This window comes from Trichoplax adhaerens, genomic scaffold (genome assembly GCF_000150275.1).
Source record: "Trichoplax adhaerens TRIADscaffold_24 genomic scaffold, whole genome shotgun sequence".
Taxonomy (NCBI): Eukaryota; Metazoa; Placozoa; class Uniplacotomia; order Trichoplacea; family Trichoplacidae; genus Trichoplax; species Trichoplax adhaerens.
Window position 1 is genome coordinate 414,517 of NW_002060965.1, and position 17,025 is coordinate 431,541.

Consider the following 17,025-nt stretch of genomic DNA (forward strand, 5'->3'; position numbering starts at 1 on the left):
GATATGTAGAATAATTTATAGACAACATGATATCATGAAAATAGCATAACACTAGTTTTTCCAACATCCAGGACTGTTAATGGAATATTTGTCACAATGAATGATTATAAAATCAATTCATATTTTGGTCTCGTGTGCTATGCTGCCTGTATAGTGTGCAAAATAATTTACAAGCAAATATGAAATGATGAAAATAGTATAACACTAGTTTCCTTAACATCCATGACTGTTAAAAGAATATCTGCCAAATCGTAATGTAATTAATCTATATTTTGATATTGTGTACTATGATGATAATATTTAAAAATAGTTTATAAAGCAACAAATATAATTAGATTTAAACGAATAAAGACACCCTTTAAAATTCAATTTCTGACGTTCTTTACTCCAAATACGATAGTATCATGAATATACAGTAATGTGACAATAGTTTTTTCTACCATCTATGACCATTTATCAAATATCGACCACAACGCCATCAATTCCTATTTTGGTACAGTATACGCGTACTATGATACTTGTATATTTAGTACGAGTATACAGAATAATTTATAACCAATGTAAAATCATGATAGTAGTGTAACATTAACCTTCTGATATATATGGCTGCTTTAGAGGTTACGGCTAATAGAAAAATTGCAGTAATAAAATGAACAATTATCTACCAGTGCGAGCACTCCAGAAGTTTTCACTTGCATTGTCATGATATTATTATAGTATTTTACTGTATTTTTTTTCTACTACAGCAACGATGTTCTATTCTAGTCGATAATTTACTATTTTCGGCAAAGAATTCTTTATTAATGCCATCAATCGGCAAGCCTTGACTTTATACAATACTATATAACGTCTACGATCCGATAGCCATAAATAGCACAATCAATCGCTTTTCTCTAAAGCATAAACGAGAGGCCTTTATTTCTAGTATCAATAAATATTTTAAATACTGTAATTTGTGATCTAAAATGCATCGTATGTGGCCTTGACCACATCAGCAAGTAAAATTTTAACGGCAACGATGAGGCTAAAATAACGTCCCCTGCTTATGGTTTGGTCAATGCGGTTGCAGGCAATAATTAATTTCTATTTCGTGACTAATCGACGATAATATAACCGTTTGGGATATTTATAATATGGCCCAGTGTGTACATAATATACAAAATTATCATGACATGCCTCCAGTATCAGTCTACAGCAAAGATTTCTACATTACTTTAGTCGTCAGGTCCATAATACGAATATTATGTATGATTTACTTAATATTTTAGATAGCAGTCATTCAATTTACAGCTTTCTTTCGGGACGACAGAATGATTCTATCTTAAAGTGATTAAAATAAAATCTGCATATGAATCTATGGCATAGACTAAATAAATGCCTGTTTATTGAATGTAGAAGCTCTTTCGAGTGTACTAGATAGAATCCATGTGGAGTTATCTGTCACGAAACGCCAGCTGCAATCTGTCATGAAGTTTAATGACAAGATGCAACTCATTTTCCATCCATTGAATACCATAAAGAATAATTTAAAAGTATTAAAATAGCATATGCATATTATGTCTATGAATTATAATAGCATCAGAAGGCTTTATAAAAGAATAATTAATGAATATATTACTTTATCGACTATTTTCCATCCTTTGGTGGCTAATGTTATGCCTCATGCGTGATAAAATAATAAATTTTTGTCCAGGGTCTCAGATACTTTTAGCGTTAGTTATTATTGAGTGGAAAGTAGAAAAGGTGGCTAGATTGAATAACTAATTAATTGGACTCTTTAAAATTCCAAAGGCAGACAATAAAGATATATTCAATTCATAGACTATAGTTCTAGTTTGCTCCAATAACCATTTGACCATAGTAATACTGTAACAAAGACATATTCCTATATCACGCCTGGAGGAAGTTCCATTAAAATTTCAATCTTTTCTACTTATCTTGCGTAATTTCATATGCAAAGAGAATAAAATAATTTTGTAATTAATAAATCATTGTGCACGATAAAATAACCACTAAAGTACTATTACTGGATTGAACTACGTTGCTATGAACTACCCTCATTCGATACAGTCATGCTTTGAAAGAGGAAAAGGAAAGAAGTGATAGAATAAAAGTACTCATTTACAATACGAATGTATAGATCGATAGCTTACATTATCGATGACGACGTGATTGATGTCTGTCCTGGAATCCTTGAGTAAACTACAAAGTATGCATAAACTTACATTTAATCAAGTCAAACAAACAAGATATTTTTTAATATGCAGTATTTATCGCATAACATAATTAGTATTGTTCTTCTTTTATACAATAGAATGAGAGACAGTTTGTAAGAATGAACGAAAGATGGCCAATGTAATCAAAAAAGAATATGGTAATTACAAATTAAGGATAAATTGTAGCCATGCGTGCCATCCAAACTATGGACATACATTAAATGAAGTAACCGAGAGAGAAAAAAAGGATTCAACCCCAGTTAACACTATTATACTGTGGCTTATTTTTAGTATGTCGATATTGTAGAAGTATGCTGTAGTCCAAAAGAGAGGCATAAGAGAATTGAAATTAATTTTTGTCTTCATGACCTCAATAAACTATAGAATAGCGATGTTATTCTACTCTTCATACACCTTCAAAGAATTTGAGATAAACAGCCATTTCTATTCAGTTTTGACTCATTCTACAGTAGTGTCATCAAAGAGGCCTGACCAACGATGCTAACGGCTATATTGCATGCCATTAATTTGATCCTCTAGCTCTACCTTCATGCATTAATGGCCACCACTCCTGTATGAAAGACTATAATAAATACTGTATTAATGCGGTAAGCATCAGAAGAGATTGACAAATTCAACTCGTCATTCATATCTTCAATTGATTGATTATATTATCATTATCCAATTTGACAAGGGAAAAATTGAAAACAGTATCGTAATCCTATTGTTTATTCACCATTACCCAGGCCGAAATTATTGTCATGTTAAATCTATTCAATTTGCCATAAGTGATGATAAATTGTTAAATTGATGGCCTGACTCCTTGACGCATGTAAATTGATACTGCTTGCCATCTAATTGGAAGATTGATTGCTTTATTTTTAAATTTAATATCTTCAATTAACACATAAGCTAATGAATGGCAACGGCTAAACTGTTGCTATGTTTAGGCCTCGATATTAGCAACGCGTTGAATGTATGTATGTCGATCTTATAGGAATGATGGATTTTGATTTTTTTTGATTTTTTTGATTAATAGAATGTGGTAGAAGAGTATAGCTTAAATACTTGATCAATCGATATTGCTTTACTGGTTACTACGATTGTATTCGCCATGGATTAAAAATAGAATCAATTAACAAAATTGTCTGTCTATTGTCTGCTCAAAATTGCCAACCTAAACAATCAATCACGTCCAGAGAATCTAAAATTAGTCATCAGGAATCCATAATTGCACGCTTATTTTCTCTTCATATGCATGCGTATGTATAACTTTATTCATAGCGGTATACAGTAGGATTGCTTTGCGCTGCGATGATAGTGATTGGGCCCATACGTAGAAGACTTTTTGACGTGATGATTTACTTTCAGAAGTCGTGATCACTTTTCAATGTCCGCCATTTGTTATTTACTTAGTTCTTCCGTCGTATCTTATCCTATTAAATTTCTAGTTCCAATTTGGATAAAATATCGACCTATCTAACTGTCTTTACTGTCTGACCATATGGATAACATTACTACGATTCTGTAGGCGTAGCTGTTGTTGTTGTTGTTGTTGTTGCTGTTACATTATTGATTATGTCGCAGCAATGCTTGAACACAGCAAATTGTAACGAATTTAAGTTTTCCATCTATGGTTACTATCGATGGACCTTATGCTGTATGAGTAAATCAGTGAAAGATTCATCATGTATATTTTACTATGCGCTCATATCTCAATGGATCCTCTTTAATGGGATAATACAGCATCGTAGGCTATGATCGTATTTTATCAATTTTATCATTATTATAAGTATGAGTGATGATAATGATGATGAATTGAAGACAACTGTTCGTCCTACGGACATGGAGGAAAGACTTCCCATCACGTTAGGGGGTATTAAAGAAAATCATTGTAGATTTACTTAAAAATATTTATCCTTACTGTAAGGATAAAATCCCTTGTATAGGGTGTTCTTCCCATCTGTCGACCATGTATTCAACAACAACCATTTAGCGATTGATTGTTAACAGATTGAGATGATAACCAACCACGCGTTGAGGCACGCGATTTAATCGACAGTAAGAGCTAATACTATTAGCCTATTACTCATTTACTTTTTATTACAGCGATGGTTAAAATATTCATCGACTTGAACTATTTCTCCATACGTAGAATTGCCGTTGTCACAACATTAAATTAATTCAAGCACTTGGCAATTACTGTACCAGTATACGCGTATACTGTACTGTAGTTTAAGTTATAAAAGTAATGATCGAAATTGAATTGCCTACGCTTTCCGATCAATTCCAGTTTAAGCCAAAGATAACTACAATATTATTATTTTTTATTAGATCAATACTGCTGAGTGGTAATTTTAAAATAGTCTATCCCATTCTACTTGCCATCGTGTATTGAGATAGATTAATTTTATTTTATGACAGTGCGTAGTGTAAAGTTCAGCTTTATTGTTTGTATAATGTGGAAAAAAATTGATTTTAAAGCATTGCTACTGTATGGAATAGAATATAGCATATAAAATTATCTTAAATTCTAATAAACAATAGTCATTTTCTTCATTGAACTAAGTTGAATGAATGATAATCGTAGAAAGAGTGTACCTGGAAAACAATGAAGAACTGAATAATGATGATGATGATGATGATGATGAGGATATTGATGATGATGATAGTAGGACTGATTGATGATCGATACTTATGACAGTCAATAATTCAAAAAATGGAACCATTTTCGATTTAGTAGGTTATCAATATCGGGCGTAATGGATCGATAGCTACTCTATTAAATAGATGTATTCTAGTAATTCGGTTAGGTCAAGTCAAAAGGTGAATGCCATAGCCAAATTGTAGGCGACAGTAAGGTGGGGATTTCTATAAACACTAGATAAAAAAAATGAATATTCTATTGAACAATACTAGCAGTTCAACATTGTTTGTAAAGTATCAAAGCTGACTACAGAGAAATCAAACATAAGGTGGAGAGAAATTAAAACATAAAGTCCAATTTGATAAAAATTATAATTCAATTGTTGATTCATCTGTCGCTATAGGCAAATTGCCCTTTTTATGATGATAGTTTATGCATAATCATTTGTTATAGGAAGAATTTATTCTTGCATAATCGATAATCAATTAATAGCAGCTAATTTATTTGATGGCTAAATGATGTTGACTTATGCTCGTCCTTATGTTAAACTGATTGCGAAAAACAAGAAAAAAAAATTGCATCACTTGAAATCAAGATACCCCATACTTATAGGCATGCAAATTTTTTCAAAGGATATCACTCTAGAGAAGAGTTGAAATTCGGAGCATTTTTATTGCTTCACGCGTTGTCTACTACGATCTGGTATGCATCATAAGAAACGATTTTGACAGTGGGAAGGGAAACTCTCCTCTAGCGTTGCCAAGATGTCTTGTCTTTAAATGAATAGTATTGTACTAACTGCGGATAAAAAAAAACAACTATATCAATAAGTTACTTTAACACAGAGGTAGTGTACAGTAGTTGATTGTATCAACATCAGGAACGAAGACGATAAGACTTTACCAAAGTCGATCACATCCTATATGATAGCTCGAGCAGAACTGGATTGATGATCTTATTTTAAATTAATATATTCTAGTCATTCGATCATATGTCAGTTATAAAAGATTGTTGATTATTGTTTACTATCCAGTTAGGAAGTGAGGTAAATAAAACAGTCAAATCAGTATTATGTAATAAAGTCATTGAAGTACATGAATAGTGATACAAGCTTGGATGGCTGTATTGTTATTTCTTACTAACACCTTATCACGACAAGATGATACACGGGAAACAATTCTTTTTTTTTTAACCACCCCTTCTGCTACTTTATTCAATCGGATAAAGAACAGTTGACTGGCTGTCTTTCTTGCGATCTTGAATAGCAATGAGAAATTAAATCATGCAAATGCTTATCATAACAGTGAAATGATGGACAAGAGCGAAGAATAACCTATTGTTATGTTGATAATCTGCGATAGTAAAATGCTGTTGTGATTAGGACAACTCCTTGACAGTTGTTGCTATTGAACTTCTCGAATATTTTCATTGCATCATTTCTCATTATTTTTTCTCCCTCCCTTTAGCTTATTTTTATTTTTTTTCCTTTTGTAACAATCAATGTATAACCCACTGCACGTCTTGATAGAAGTTCAACTAGTTCAGGCACTTTGCAAATTTCACAGCAGTCATCTCGTTCCTCACTCATCAGTCAATCCCTAGGACCAATTCGCTGACTATATCCAATAAAATTGAGCAGCATTGTACCGTGGCTATTTCGATTCTACTTGAACTTCTTTTTATTCTCACTTTCTCTCTTTGTACAGTAAAATGACAAGGTCATGAGTTAAGCGTTCCTCATTCTAACTTTCATCAAGAATATCACACTAGAGGCATGAAATAAATGATAGAGCAGTGACTGATAAATGGTTCAGATCGGAAAATAAATTGGCTTGTCAACAATGGAAATGTTTATTTACGGACGTTGCTTACATTACTCTACCTGTTAACAGTCAGTCTGCTGCTATGCTTGGTGCTGATGCTTGTGCTAAGGTAGTACAGTCCAGTGAGTGATTTGTCAAGCTAGCTATCAAAGTATTGTCCACTATCCTACTGCCATCATTTCCATGATAGAAGATTGTGTTTACATTGCTTTGCTGAATGACTCATAACCTAGTCCGAAAAGTGTGATGAAATTCACAAATCGTAGCACATCTAAGTTGCTATTCTATAACACAGATTGGAATTAGTCAATTTGTTTTAAGGCAATGACAAAATACCGCTTTCTCCTTATCGTAATCGTCATAGCAGACTACCAAAACGACATTTAAAATGGGTGGTAGTCGATTTTACGCGAGATGGCAACTATGCATCACGCATGGGCTACTACAGTGTGCAGTACAGTACAGTACATTGCTGTGGTGTACTGTACTGTACTGTACTGTCAACTTTTTGTCGTTTTTTATTACCTTGATGAACAGTACAGTACAGTACAGTACTGTACTCGGCCATACTGTATCTCATACAAGATAACAATGCCTTCAAACTTCCGCCAAATTCGGAGTTCCGAAAAATCCAGATACCCGAAACTACCGTAATTCCGGATAGCACTGCATTGTTCTGTAGAGGTTGAAAACGTTGACGCCATTTACGGTATACAGTACAGCAAAATTGATTTTTTCGTATTTTGAGGGGGGGAGGGTAGTAGGCTAGTAGCACTCATCGACGTACCATCAACAAAGCACGCGAAAAAGAAATATTTCAAGAAAATAAATGTGGCAATTCTATAATTTAGTGAAGCGACTATAACTTTGGTACTCTACTGTTCAATTTTTGATTTTATAGTGTGCACTAGACGATAGCCAAGTGTACAGTATTCTGACAATATATTGTACAGTATCGCATAATATACCGTTGAAGTACGAAGATACGGATGCTGTAAAGTACCGTGTATGACTGATGACATCATGGTCTACCAAAGACACGAGGATGAAATGAAGAATCTCGAGCTCCTACCACAGTACTACTGTATACTGCGTAACATCCAATGACGCGATACCGAGCTAGTTTTGCTCCTTTGACGAAATTTGCAATTTGAAAGATTCCAATTTCAATACACGTCTATGACGCCGATGCTGACCCACTTTTGGGGCATACCACTGCATTACTGGCTTACTGTTACTATGTTGCAAGTATTGAACAGGACGAGATCCTATCAATTTTCCAGTAGCGAATGGAATGTGTACGTCTATAGTAGAACAATTTCCAACAAGATTTATCCTTAGTTTGGAGATGCGTTTAGTCCTTGATTACAAAGGATCATTAATTAAATTAATTTTTCGACTGTAATAACGTCGAGACCTACAGTACTTGTACTGTATGTCAAAGATTGCTAGCCAATGGTTGTACTGTATGCAAACATTGATGAGCAGTACTGTACAGTGTACAGTATGTAACATTGTTGTTGACGTCCAATACTGTACTGTACAGTACTGTACTGTACAGTACTGTCCAGAATGAGATCGTACTGTACACTGTAGAGTACACTACTAAGCACTGTAAATCAAAGTGAAATAACAAAGGCCTGAGAACATGAGATTGTCAGTCAAGACCATCGTTAAGACAATGAAATAATCCGATAGTCTCTGCCATTCAACCTCTTATTACATACTGTACAGGACTACGTCCAGTCGGCCTCACTAATTGAATCCATAAAACGAGTGAAAATAGGAGCCTCAGATTGTAGTAGACTGACTTCCATTTCACGGAAAGTGTACTGAAAGTTGTCGGATCGACCGACAGTAGATTCCATCATGAAACTAGCGACAATCCGGATTGTCGCCAAAATGATGCAGGTGTCGATAGATCGTGGCTTGGTGAGATCACGCTTGCCTGCGACGCGACGTGCTACGTACAGTACATACAGTACTGTACAGCGTGTGTGGAAAGTCATTGGATATTTCAAAGTGTAATATCAGGATATTTTCCAATCATTTTCCACACATTTTTAGTGTAATCGTATAGAGTAAAGCTTTTCATTTTTCATGGTAATAGCTGTCATAACCATACCCTTACCAAAAAGACGCTAAGATAAATTGTACACTAGCACCGTACCCTTGCAGAAGATTGACAGGTGAATAACGGTACAGTACGGTACTGTACTTCCTACGATGCTGACGGTACAATACGGCGTACTGTAGATTGCTTACAGTACAGTACAGTGTACAGTACAGTACAGTACTGTAGCAAACGCTGCACTGTACACAGACTGTGCGGTTCAGTACTATTGAGTTGATATACCTGAGGCACAGTTGAAAATCTTGTCACACTCCTGTAGTAGTCCGGAGTGATCGCTAATGTACTACTTTCTATGAATTAATTAATTAAAGGTCCGCAGTTGAAGAGCGTAGCAACTACCAACACCGTCCTAGTTTTTAGCTGGCTTGTTCCTTATTTAGCCACTTTTGATCGACCATCTGAATCGATAACGGCCTCAACGTCTTCGTTAGAGGTAATGAGAGTATAGTGTGATTGATACTATGGTAAGAGAAACATTTCCATGTTGATATCATTTGTTGCAGAATCGATATCATTGTCGAAAATCTCAAGACGTTCAGTCCTGGCTTGGCTACTTCTTTGGATCGATATATCATCTATCAATAGCCCCCTGCTGCAACGAGGGCAGTTTTTGTAGAAAGTGGCCATCGTTGACGATTATTGATCATTGAAATTGCTATCCAATAGACTGTAGTTGTATCTAACGATACGTTTGAAAAATTTAGCCTTCATTTTCTCTCTCTCTTCTATTCCTCCTTTGGTGGATGTGCTGTAGTACTACAGTACTTGAAAGCATTACGATCTACCCGTAAAAAAAAATGATTTCTTTTCTTACTTGCCAACTTCAGCGTCAATCTTTGGATGACGTGAAATCGAATCATGTTTTCCAGGTTAGTTGATCGTATCAGTCTGTTATTGCATGCTCTATTTCAAACTTCAATACGGACTAGGTTGATGAAATGCCCTCCATTTCTCTCTCAAAATAGTTCATTCGGATTACTTTTTTGCATCACTGTCAATGACTTTCCCCTCTACAGTATACAGTTGTATACGATTCCACTTCACCACGTACTCTACGATGCTGACTATGTATATATATATATATATATACAAGCACAACACACACACGTACTAATAGGTTGTACTGTAGACTATATTGCTCTCTCTCTTTCTTTGGACACGGTAGTATGAGTACATTGTCAACTTGTACGGTAAATCATTTTTTGGGGGGGGGATTTATTCTCTTCGACGGTGTTGTAGTTTCATTTTATTCCAATATGTCCTAAACTTGGACATCATAGCCAGTACAGTGCTACGATCGGCTTTAGATCAACCACTGTCCAACCCTCCTATGCAGTCCATTTTTTTCCCCCTTACTTGATTCTCTTGTAGCTTCCATCTACGCTAATGTCGTGCTTTTATTTGTTTGTTTCTGTTTGATGCCAAGGCAAATGGGCCACTGTGCTCTGTTTAGCAGTTCGATTCATGGGCTACACACTATTGTACTGTACAGTAGACTGCGATACAAGTTGTCTGACTGGAGAAGAAGAAGAAGAATTGTTATTCATTAATGTTGTAGTCCAATCGATCGCTGCGATGTTGTATTGGTAGTGACGTACTATCGACATTCTTCTTCTCCGTTGAAAATGTCCATTTTTCCCATCCAACTTCTTGTACTCTTGAATACTGATTTTAAAACTTGAACAAGGGACAGTGGTGATAGCAAATGTGAGTCATTTCTGACCCAATAGGAGCTGTACAATGTACATGATAACGTAACACCAGCATCACACATTTGGTGTTGTGTCACCGTTTGGAAAATTCAGGGATTATATCAACTTAATCTCTTGCTTTCGTCCTATAGTAGAAACAAGATTGACACGATCAAAGCCAGCTCAATAGTTTTTTCTCTTGATGATTGTCATCGGAGGATCGCTACGCTATCTTAAAACGCTACTGCAGGAAACGCAAAATTGACTTATTAGTTACCATGATTATGCAGTAGAATTGAGAATCGGATGCATCAATATTGTATAATAAACACTGTAGTCCGTAAAGGACATGGAAAAAATTACTCTAATCACGTTTACATTAACTGAACCATTTGTACCACAGTCGTCGACGATCGAATGCAGCCATTACGGTCAAACCTGGATGATTTTTAAATAAATAATATTTTGCTATCAGTTATGCATATGCAACCGCACACGACTGTGCTCGTACCGAAAGAACCATCACTCGTTTTTAGTATAGTCTGTGTATTGATTTTGTACTATTTGCCATTTATTTTCCTCATGTTGTTTCATAGCACAGTACTGTATATAAGTTGGATACGTCTGCGAAATATCAATAGCGTACAATATCGATCGAGTCGAGCGCATTAAAATTGCCGATAATGTCCTACTGTATTGCCGGCCACCTTGAACGAAATGTTCTTATCGACATACATTTGTCATGGTGGTCTAGTTCACCACAGTACAGTACATGAGAAATCATGTTGGTTGCTAGATGGAATCATAAATACGTAAGAAGTACATTTACACCTTGTAGTGAAGCATGAACAAAGATCACAATATAGTGTTGAAATACCTCGAGGCTGCACATTGTATAGTCCAGGTCAACTGTACCAATACTGTAGTCCATTTTTTGACAAGCTGTAGATATTACCCTGCCTTAACTATGGGTGTAAACTAGCAAATAATAGCGCGATAGAACCGAATAACGCTGACAGTAGGAGCAATCCATCAGTCATTTCTCAAGGCATAAACAAGACTACTAAATTGTTCAATGTTGCCATCTCACCCATATATATGTACGTACAGGAGCAATTGGTTACTTCTGAGGCATGATAATATCGAATAAATAGCAAGCTTAACTTATGAGATCATCATTTTGATTGTCACATTACATTTTAGTCAAGTAATTGATTACGACAACATCGATTCTACCAGATCTCGCACACTAACAGTGAAAAGAGATCACAGCATTTCAATTGAAGATTTTTTTTTTTTTTCACGCCTATGCTACGCTGTAACTACAACACAGTTCAGGGATTTACAGTTGTAGTTATATTATTATTATAATTATAATAATTATAATTGAACATTGTAACCTAGAATACGCCAAAACTGTATAATGTAGAGGGACATTGCATTATTGTCTACTACTAAACTAGGCAGAATCTGCATATTTGATCGCGTCATCTCCTAGTATAGAGAGGGTATAGAGGACAATGTAATTAAGCTATACAATGTGCCGTCCAGAACGAGAGTGACGTATAACTTCACAACGACAGCCGACAGCATATCCAAGATAATGGTAGTAAATAAGGCAAAAATTGAATATTTAACGGCTGAGTATTTTAATGCCACAAGGTGTCTAATTGATTATTGATAAGACGTCATCTTACTTACCTTGACCAAGGACTTTGAACCAAATAGTGCTTACAAGTCAATAAATTGATCTCTCCATCATCGTGTGATATGATGAAGGATCTGCTTGTCAATGCGGTCTTGGACACATATGTATATTTTGTGGAACGAGGCTGTGAAAGTAAATCAGCAATGAAGCCTTAATCCACTGACTATCAGCAACCTTATGATGATACAAGGCTACTTTGTTAGTCGTTACTGAAGTGCGAGAGTGATTTGTGCACAATTGATGCTTGTTGTAGCTCGAAATTTAGAACACACAAGCGCGCCGCCGTTAGTGGATGCAAATTGTCGAGCAATATTTTAATGATAGTCGCTAAGAATTTCCAAGCGACTTGATACGCGTAATGCCTGCCTTTTTGGAGGGGACTCATCATAGAATGGATGAAAAGAAACTTTTGAGGATTCTTACTTAGACTATCCTTATAAAACGGGTTACGGATCAAATTCGACCTTTTGTTGCTAGTATTTTTTTGTACCTCTGGTAAATTGACACTGGCCTGTGTCAATGAGTGAAGGTTCATAGCGAACAGTAGACAGTAGTCGATATTAAATAAGCAAATTAGGATATGTACATTAGCTAATATAGTACTGTGCTCTGAAATAGTGTCAATAATTCTCACCTTACTAAAACTACGCCGTACTACCAAGGGTTGTAGTATATTATTCTCGCAGTTATTACAGGCTAGACTAGGGTATAAAATGAAGCGGTGATGCATAATTACAATTTGATATCATGGACAAATCTAATGACCATATATTAGTCTACAGCACTGTACCATAAGAACTTGAACCCCCTTGAGGGTAAATTCACCAATATATATATATATAAATGTGACTATTAGACTAGCGAAACTGAACTTTCCGCTGACTTTTGCCCTATTGCTACAACAATCATTCTCCATAACGTAGAATTCTTAATAGTGATTGCTTGTTGCTCTTCACTTCCAACCTATAAACACAATGCACTACATTGCCATCGTGTCCTGTTTAAACGTTTATAATGTAGATATGCTGATTTACAGTACAATAGAATAATTTTATTGCCATATTTTTTTATCTATCAAGTTATCAGCCTATCGTAATGATCGTAATTATAATTAATTTTGGGGGCATCACCCCTTCTTATTGCTTGGCTGTTGTTTTGTTTCATGTGCCTTTTGTATGGACCGATGATTGCGTTCATTGCGTTGTTTGGCCTTTGTATGCGACAGCATCGCCGATTGGACACCGAAAATGATTGGGACGCAGTAAATAGTCAACAACGTATTAAAGGTCAGTAATATTTGAATAAAAGTTAAAGTTATAATGCAGCGATGTCTTCATTTTTCATCTTGAAGTAGCTCTTGTCATCCAAATGAATAAATAAGCCGTTCCTTATTTAATTTTGTTCTTTAGTACGATCTCTCCATTCATGTTGTATTCGTCACTTTTTATGTTTGCTCTATTTTTATTTTATTTTATTTAAATACAGTTATACATATACGTAACATAAGAATTGTTAAGGTACTAAACGTAGACTGTACAGTACTGTCCGCATGTAACGACGCCGTAGTGGTACCAATGATATCGTACAGTAATAACAGTCAGTCAGTGCCGATGTGATACGCGGATATCATCGATAGAGACATTACCCTGTTGAATATTTATTCTTAACCCAAATGATGTAAAACTGTAGAGTATTTATCCTTCAGTCAATATTGCGAGACTAATAATTTCAAAACGTACCAAAATAAGAACAGAATCAAGAAATGGGCAAATAGAAATTGTTTTTGTTGCTCAATGACTATCGACATCAGCACATTCATGGTGTAAAGATTTATGAACTATACGTATAGTAAATCATAATTTGTATAAATCTTATTATGTAGCATACGGTATATTGTCTGCTAAATGGACTAAAAAGGGATTGACGATAAAAGTAGGATTATCTGATTGTACAGTATTGCTAAACGTAGCTAAGAAAATTGTTTATCTATCGCGTGCACATAAATCATTGACTAACATTCTAAGTACGGCCAAGCTATTGTTCTGCTAGTAGTTGAAACTTATAAACACGCAGTCAGTTTGCACTAAGTTGAGTAATATATTGGACAGTATTCCGTTAAAATCCGCCAACGAATGACCAATATTGTAGTACGTAATATAAACTGCATCAACATACCAGCCGTAGGTTTATGAAAATAAAAATGGTCTACATATTATTATCCATCATACCTACTTTTACAATACAAGAACTATTACTATTTATTGATGATCGCACTTGTACTTTATAATTGTAGCTATCAATAATATGTTCTAGTCCAAAATCCGTTCGTAAATCATTGCTGTATTTGTTACCGCGGCCAATACATTATAAATAATTGTACTATGTAGAAATTTTATATACTTATTTACTGTATATGTACCATGTGTATGTACTGTATACATTCGTATGTATGTACTATATATTCAATTAAGGAAGATAAACTTCTTATTGCTTACCTTCTCTCAGTGTATAAAATGCAAATTTATATTTGATAACGACCCTTAAACATTGTGTTTTTTTATTAAATGAATACAATTTTATAACTGCACAAATTCCTACTTCTTTTGTTTAATTTATGAGATTAAGCATGAAATATATTAAAATGATACAAATTATTCAGAATGCATTTTTACTTGTTCTAAAATATATTTTTATGCTACTTTATAGTGAACGGTAATGAAGATCAGGTTTCGCCTAATCCTCTCAATGCACTAGGGTCCAATTTTAGCAGTCCTACCATGCTTGATATAGGAAAAACGATAAGTATCTTACAGTCATTTGATCAGCCAGCTAGTAAACGATTTTGTGGGCCTCAATTATTACAGCAATCAATTAATAATAATTACGGTAGCAGTCATGGTAGGCATCGCAATGTTACCGAAAGTATCATATTACGACCTTACGCGTCATCGGTTTGGAAGTCACCGCGCTCAGCTAATGGATCTTCTTACAAAAGACGCTCAGCTAGAGCCAGTTCTTTGACTTGTAGCGAATACGATTATAACCAGGCAAATCGGTTAAGCCCGCCGCAATCACCAATCATAAGGCCAGCTTCAGAATCCCATGCTATGTTTTCCAGTACGGAGTGGAACCATTGCTCTACTAGCTCAAGTAATTCACAAGAAAATGCCAATTCCGCAGATAAAGCGAATGACAATCCCTGTAGCCGTAATACCTACTTAAAGAGATTTACCGTTACTCGTTGCAAATCTCAACCGTGTTTTCCAACAGATGACAACAACGATAGTAAGAGACACCAATTAAAAAGGCAAAGAAGTGACGAAGGTCTACTAGTACGCCCGGCATTAGACTTTATGAAAATGAAAGAGGTAACCGCGTCAGATTTTCGTTATTTTAGGAAGGTTGATGTCTTGGTCTAGTTGTTACAAGAAATTATCGTTTAATTTAAAATTGAAATACTGAAAATTATATTTGTATCAATCTATAACTTATACATTACATATGTAGCGATTAACTACTAGTGCAGTTTGTTAGTTTTCGTTTGTGTGATACTTAATTATTACTTTTATCGGTAATTCCGTAGACGGCATTCTATAACATTGAAGATCGCATAAAAAATTTAAATTTTTCTGGAAATCAGGTAAACGCATCAATTAATTACTTTGTAGTCGGACATACGTTTAAGTTATTGCGGCATGATATTAAGAATGTAACAAAGCCAATAGGGAACAATTCTCAAGTACGATGTATGTTGTGTACGATAGAGCCAGTCCCGATCAAGGACAGACGAGAATAATTTATTATTTAAGGATGGAAACAAGATGGGCGCAAAGGATGAAGGTAGTTGCCAATACAATACCGCTGAGAAAATTGGGCGAATGGCAGTGGACTATAAGATAAGCTGCTCAAATGCCCCTCGTGAAAGTGTGTCCTCTTGTCATGAATTCAATGATGGAAATGATGTTACCAATTTTTATTCTGATGGGATAGATTCGGAAATTGACATAAAGGCTATAGAAAACGACTGCCTTGAGACTAGTGACTATTGATATTGTCTTAGTAAATGATAATTTCTGTTTTACTGTCTGTTTATTATAAATCGATTTCAATGTTACCTATGATAAAAGCACCATACGTGAAACTTGGTTATGAAAATACTGTCGTAGGTTTTTAGTAAATGCATTTCAAGTATACAGTATCTTGGAAAGTATAGTTCTTAACTAAATAATCCAAAAATTGACATCAATATTATTATTATTATTAATATTATTATCGATAGTATCTGCACCATTTATATTTGACACTAAATTGAATAACGACCGCTGATGCGGTAACTACAGCATAAAATGATAGCTTTTTAGACAATGTTATATATGTCAGTTTTTACTTTAATTTTGCAATTTTATCATATTCGTTACATTATATTAATTAGTTCTTTACATACTGTAAATCGCGTTACTGGCAAATTTTTGCACTCTACAAATGTAAGATTGATAACTGCAACTACTTGTACATTAACTTTGACATTTGTAGCATTTTTTTTTCTTAATACATTGTTCATGGAACTTGCAAATTATACTTACGTAATTTATAGGCCTGAGAATTAAAAGGCATCGGCACTTAGAATTCACTCTGGTGCCCGTAATAACCTTATAGAAAATTTAAGACTAAAACAAACACTTTTATCCGTAATAATCGTTTTTAATGTTATTAAGCGCGTTATTAATAAGATGAAAAGTTATTAAAGTACTCAAATATGAACAAAAAATTTGGTCATTTCGTTTGTTAGCTTCTGCTGAAGTCAGA

At 34.8% G+C, this 17,025-nt stretch overlaps 1 protein-coding gene across 1 annotated transcript; it reads left to right on the forward strand.

Annotated features, from left to right (window-relative positions):
* Positions 1 to 13,402: 13,402 nt before the first annotated feature.
* TRIADDRAFT_61460 (uncharacterized protein) lies at positions 13,403 to 16,268 on the forward strand (the record flags this gene model as incomplete). Its single annotated transcript, XM_002117380.1, has 4 exons — positions 13,403 to 13,505; positions 14,926 to 15,587; positions 15,803 to 15,859; positions 15,984 to 16,268. The coding sequence occupies 4 exons, from the start codon at positions 13,403 to 13,405 to the stop codon at positions 16,266 to 16,268; spliced, it is 1,107 nt and encodes a 368-aa protein (XP_002117416.1).
* Positions 16,269 to 17,025: the final 757 nt, after the last annotated feature.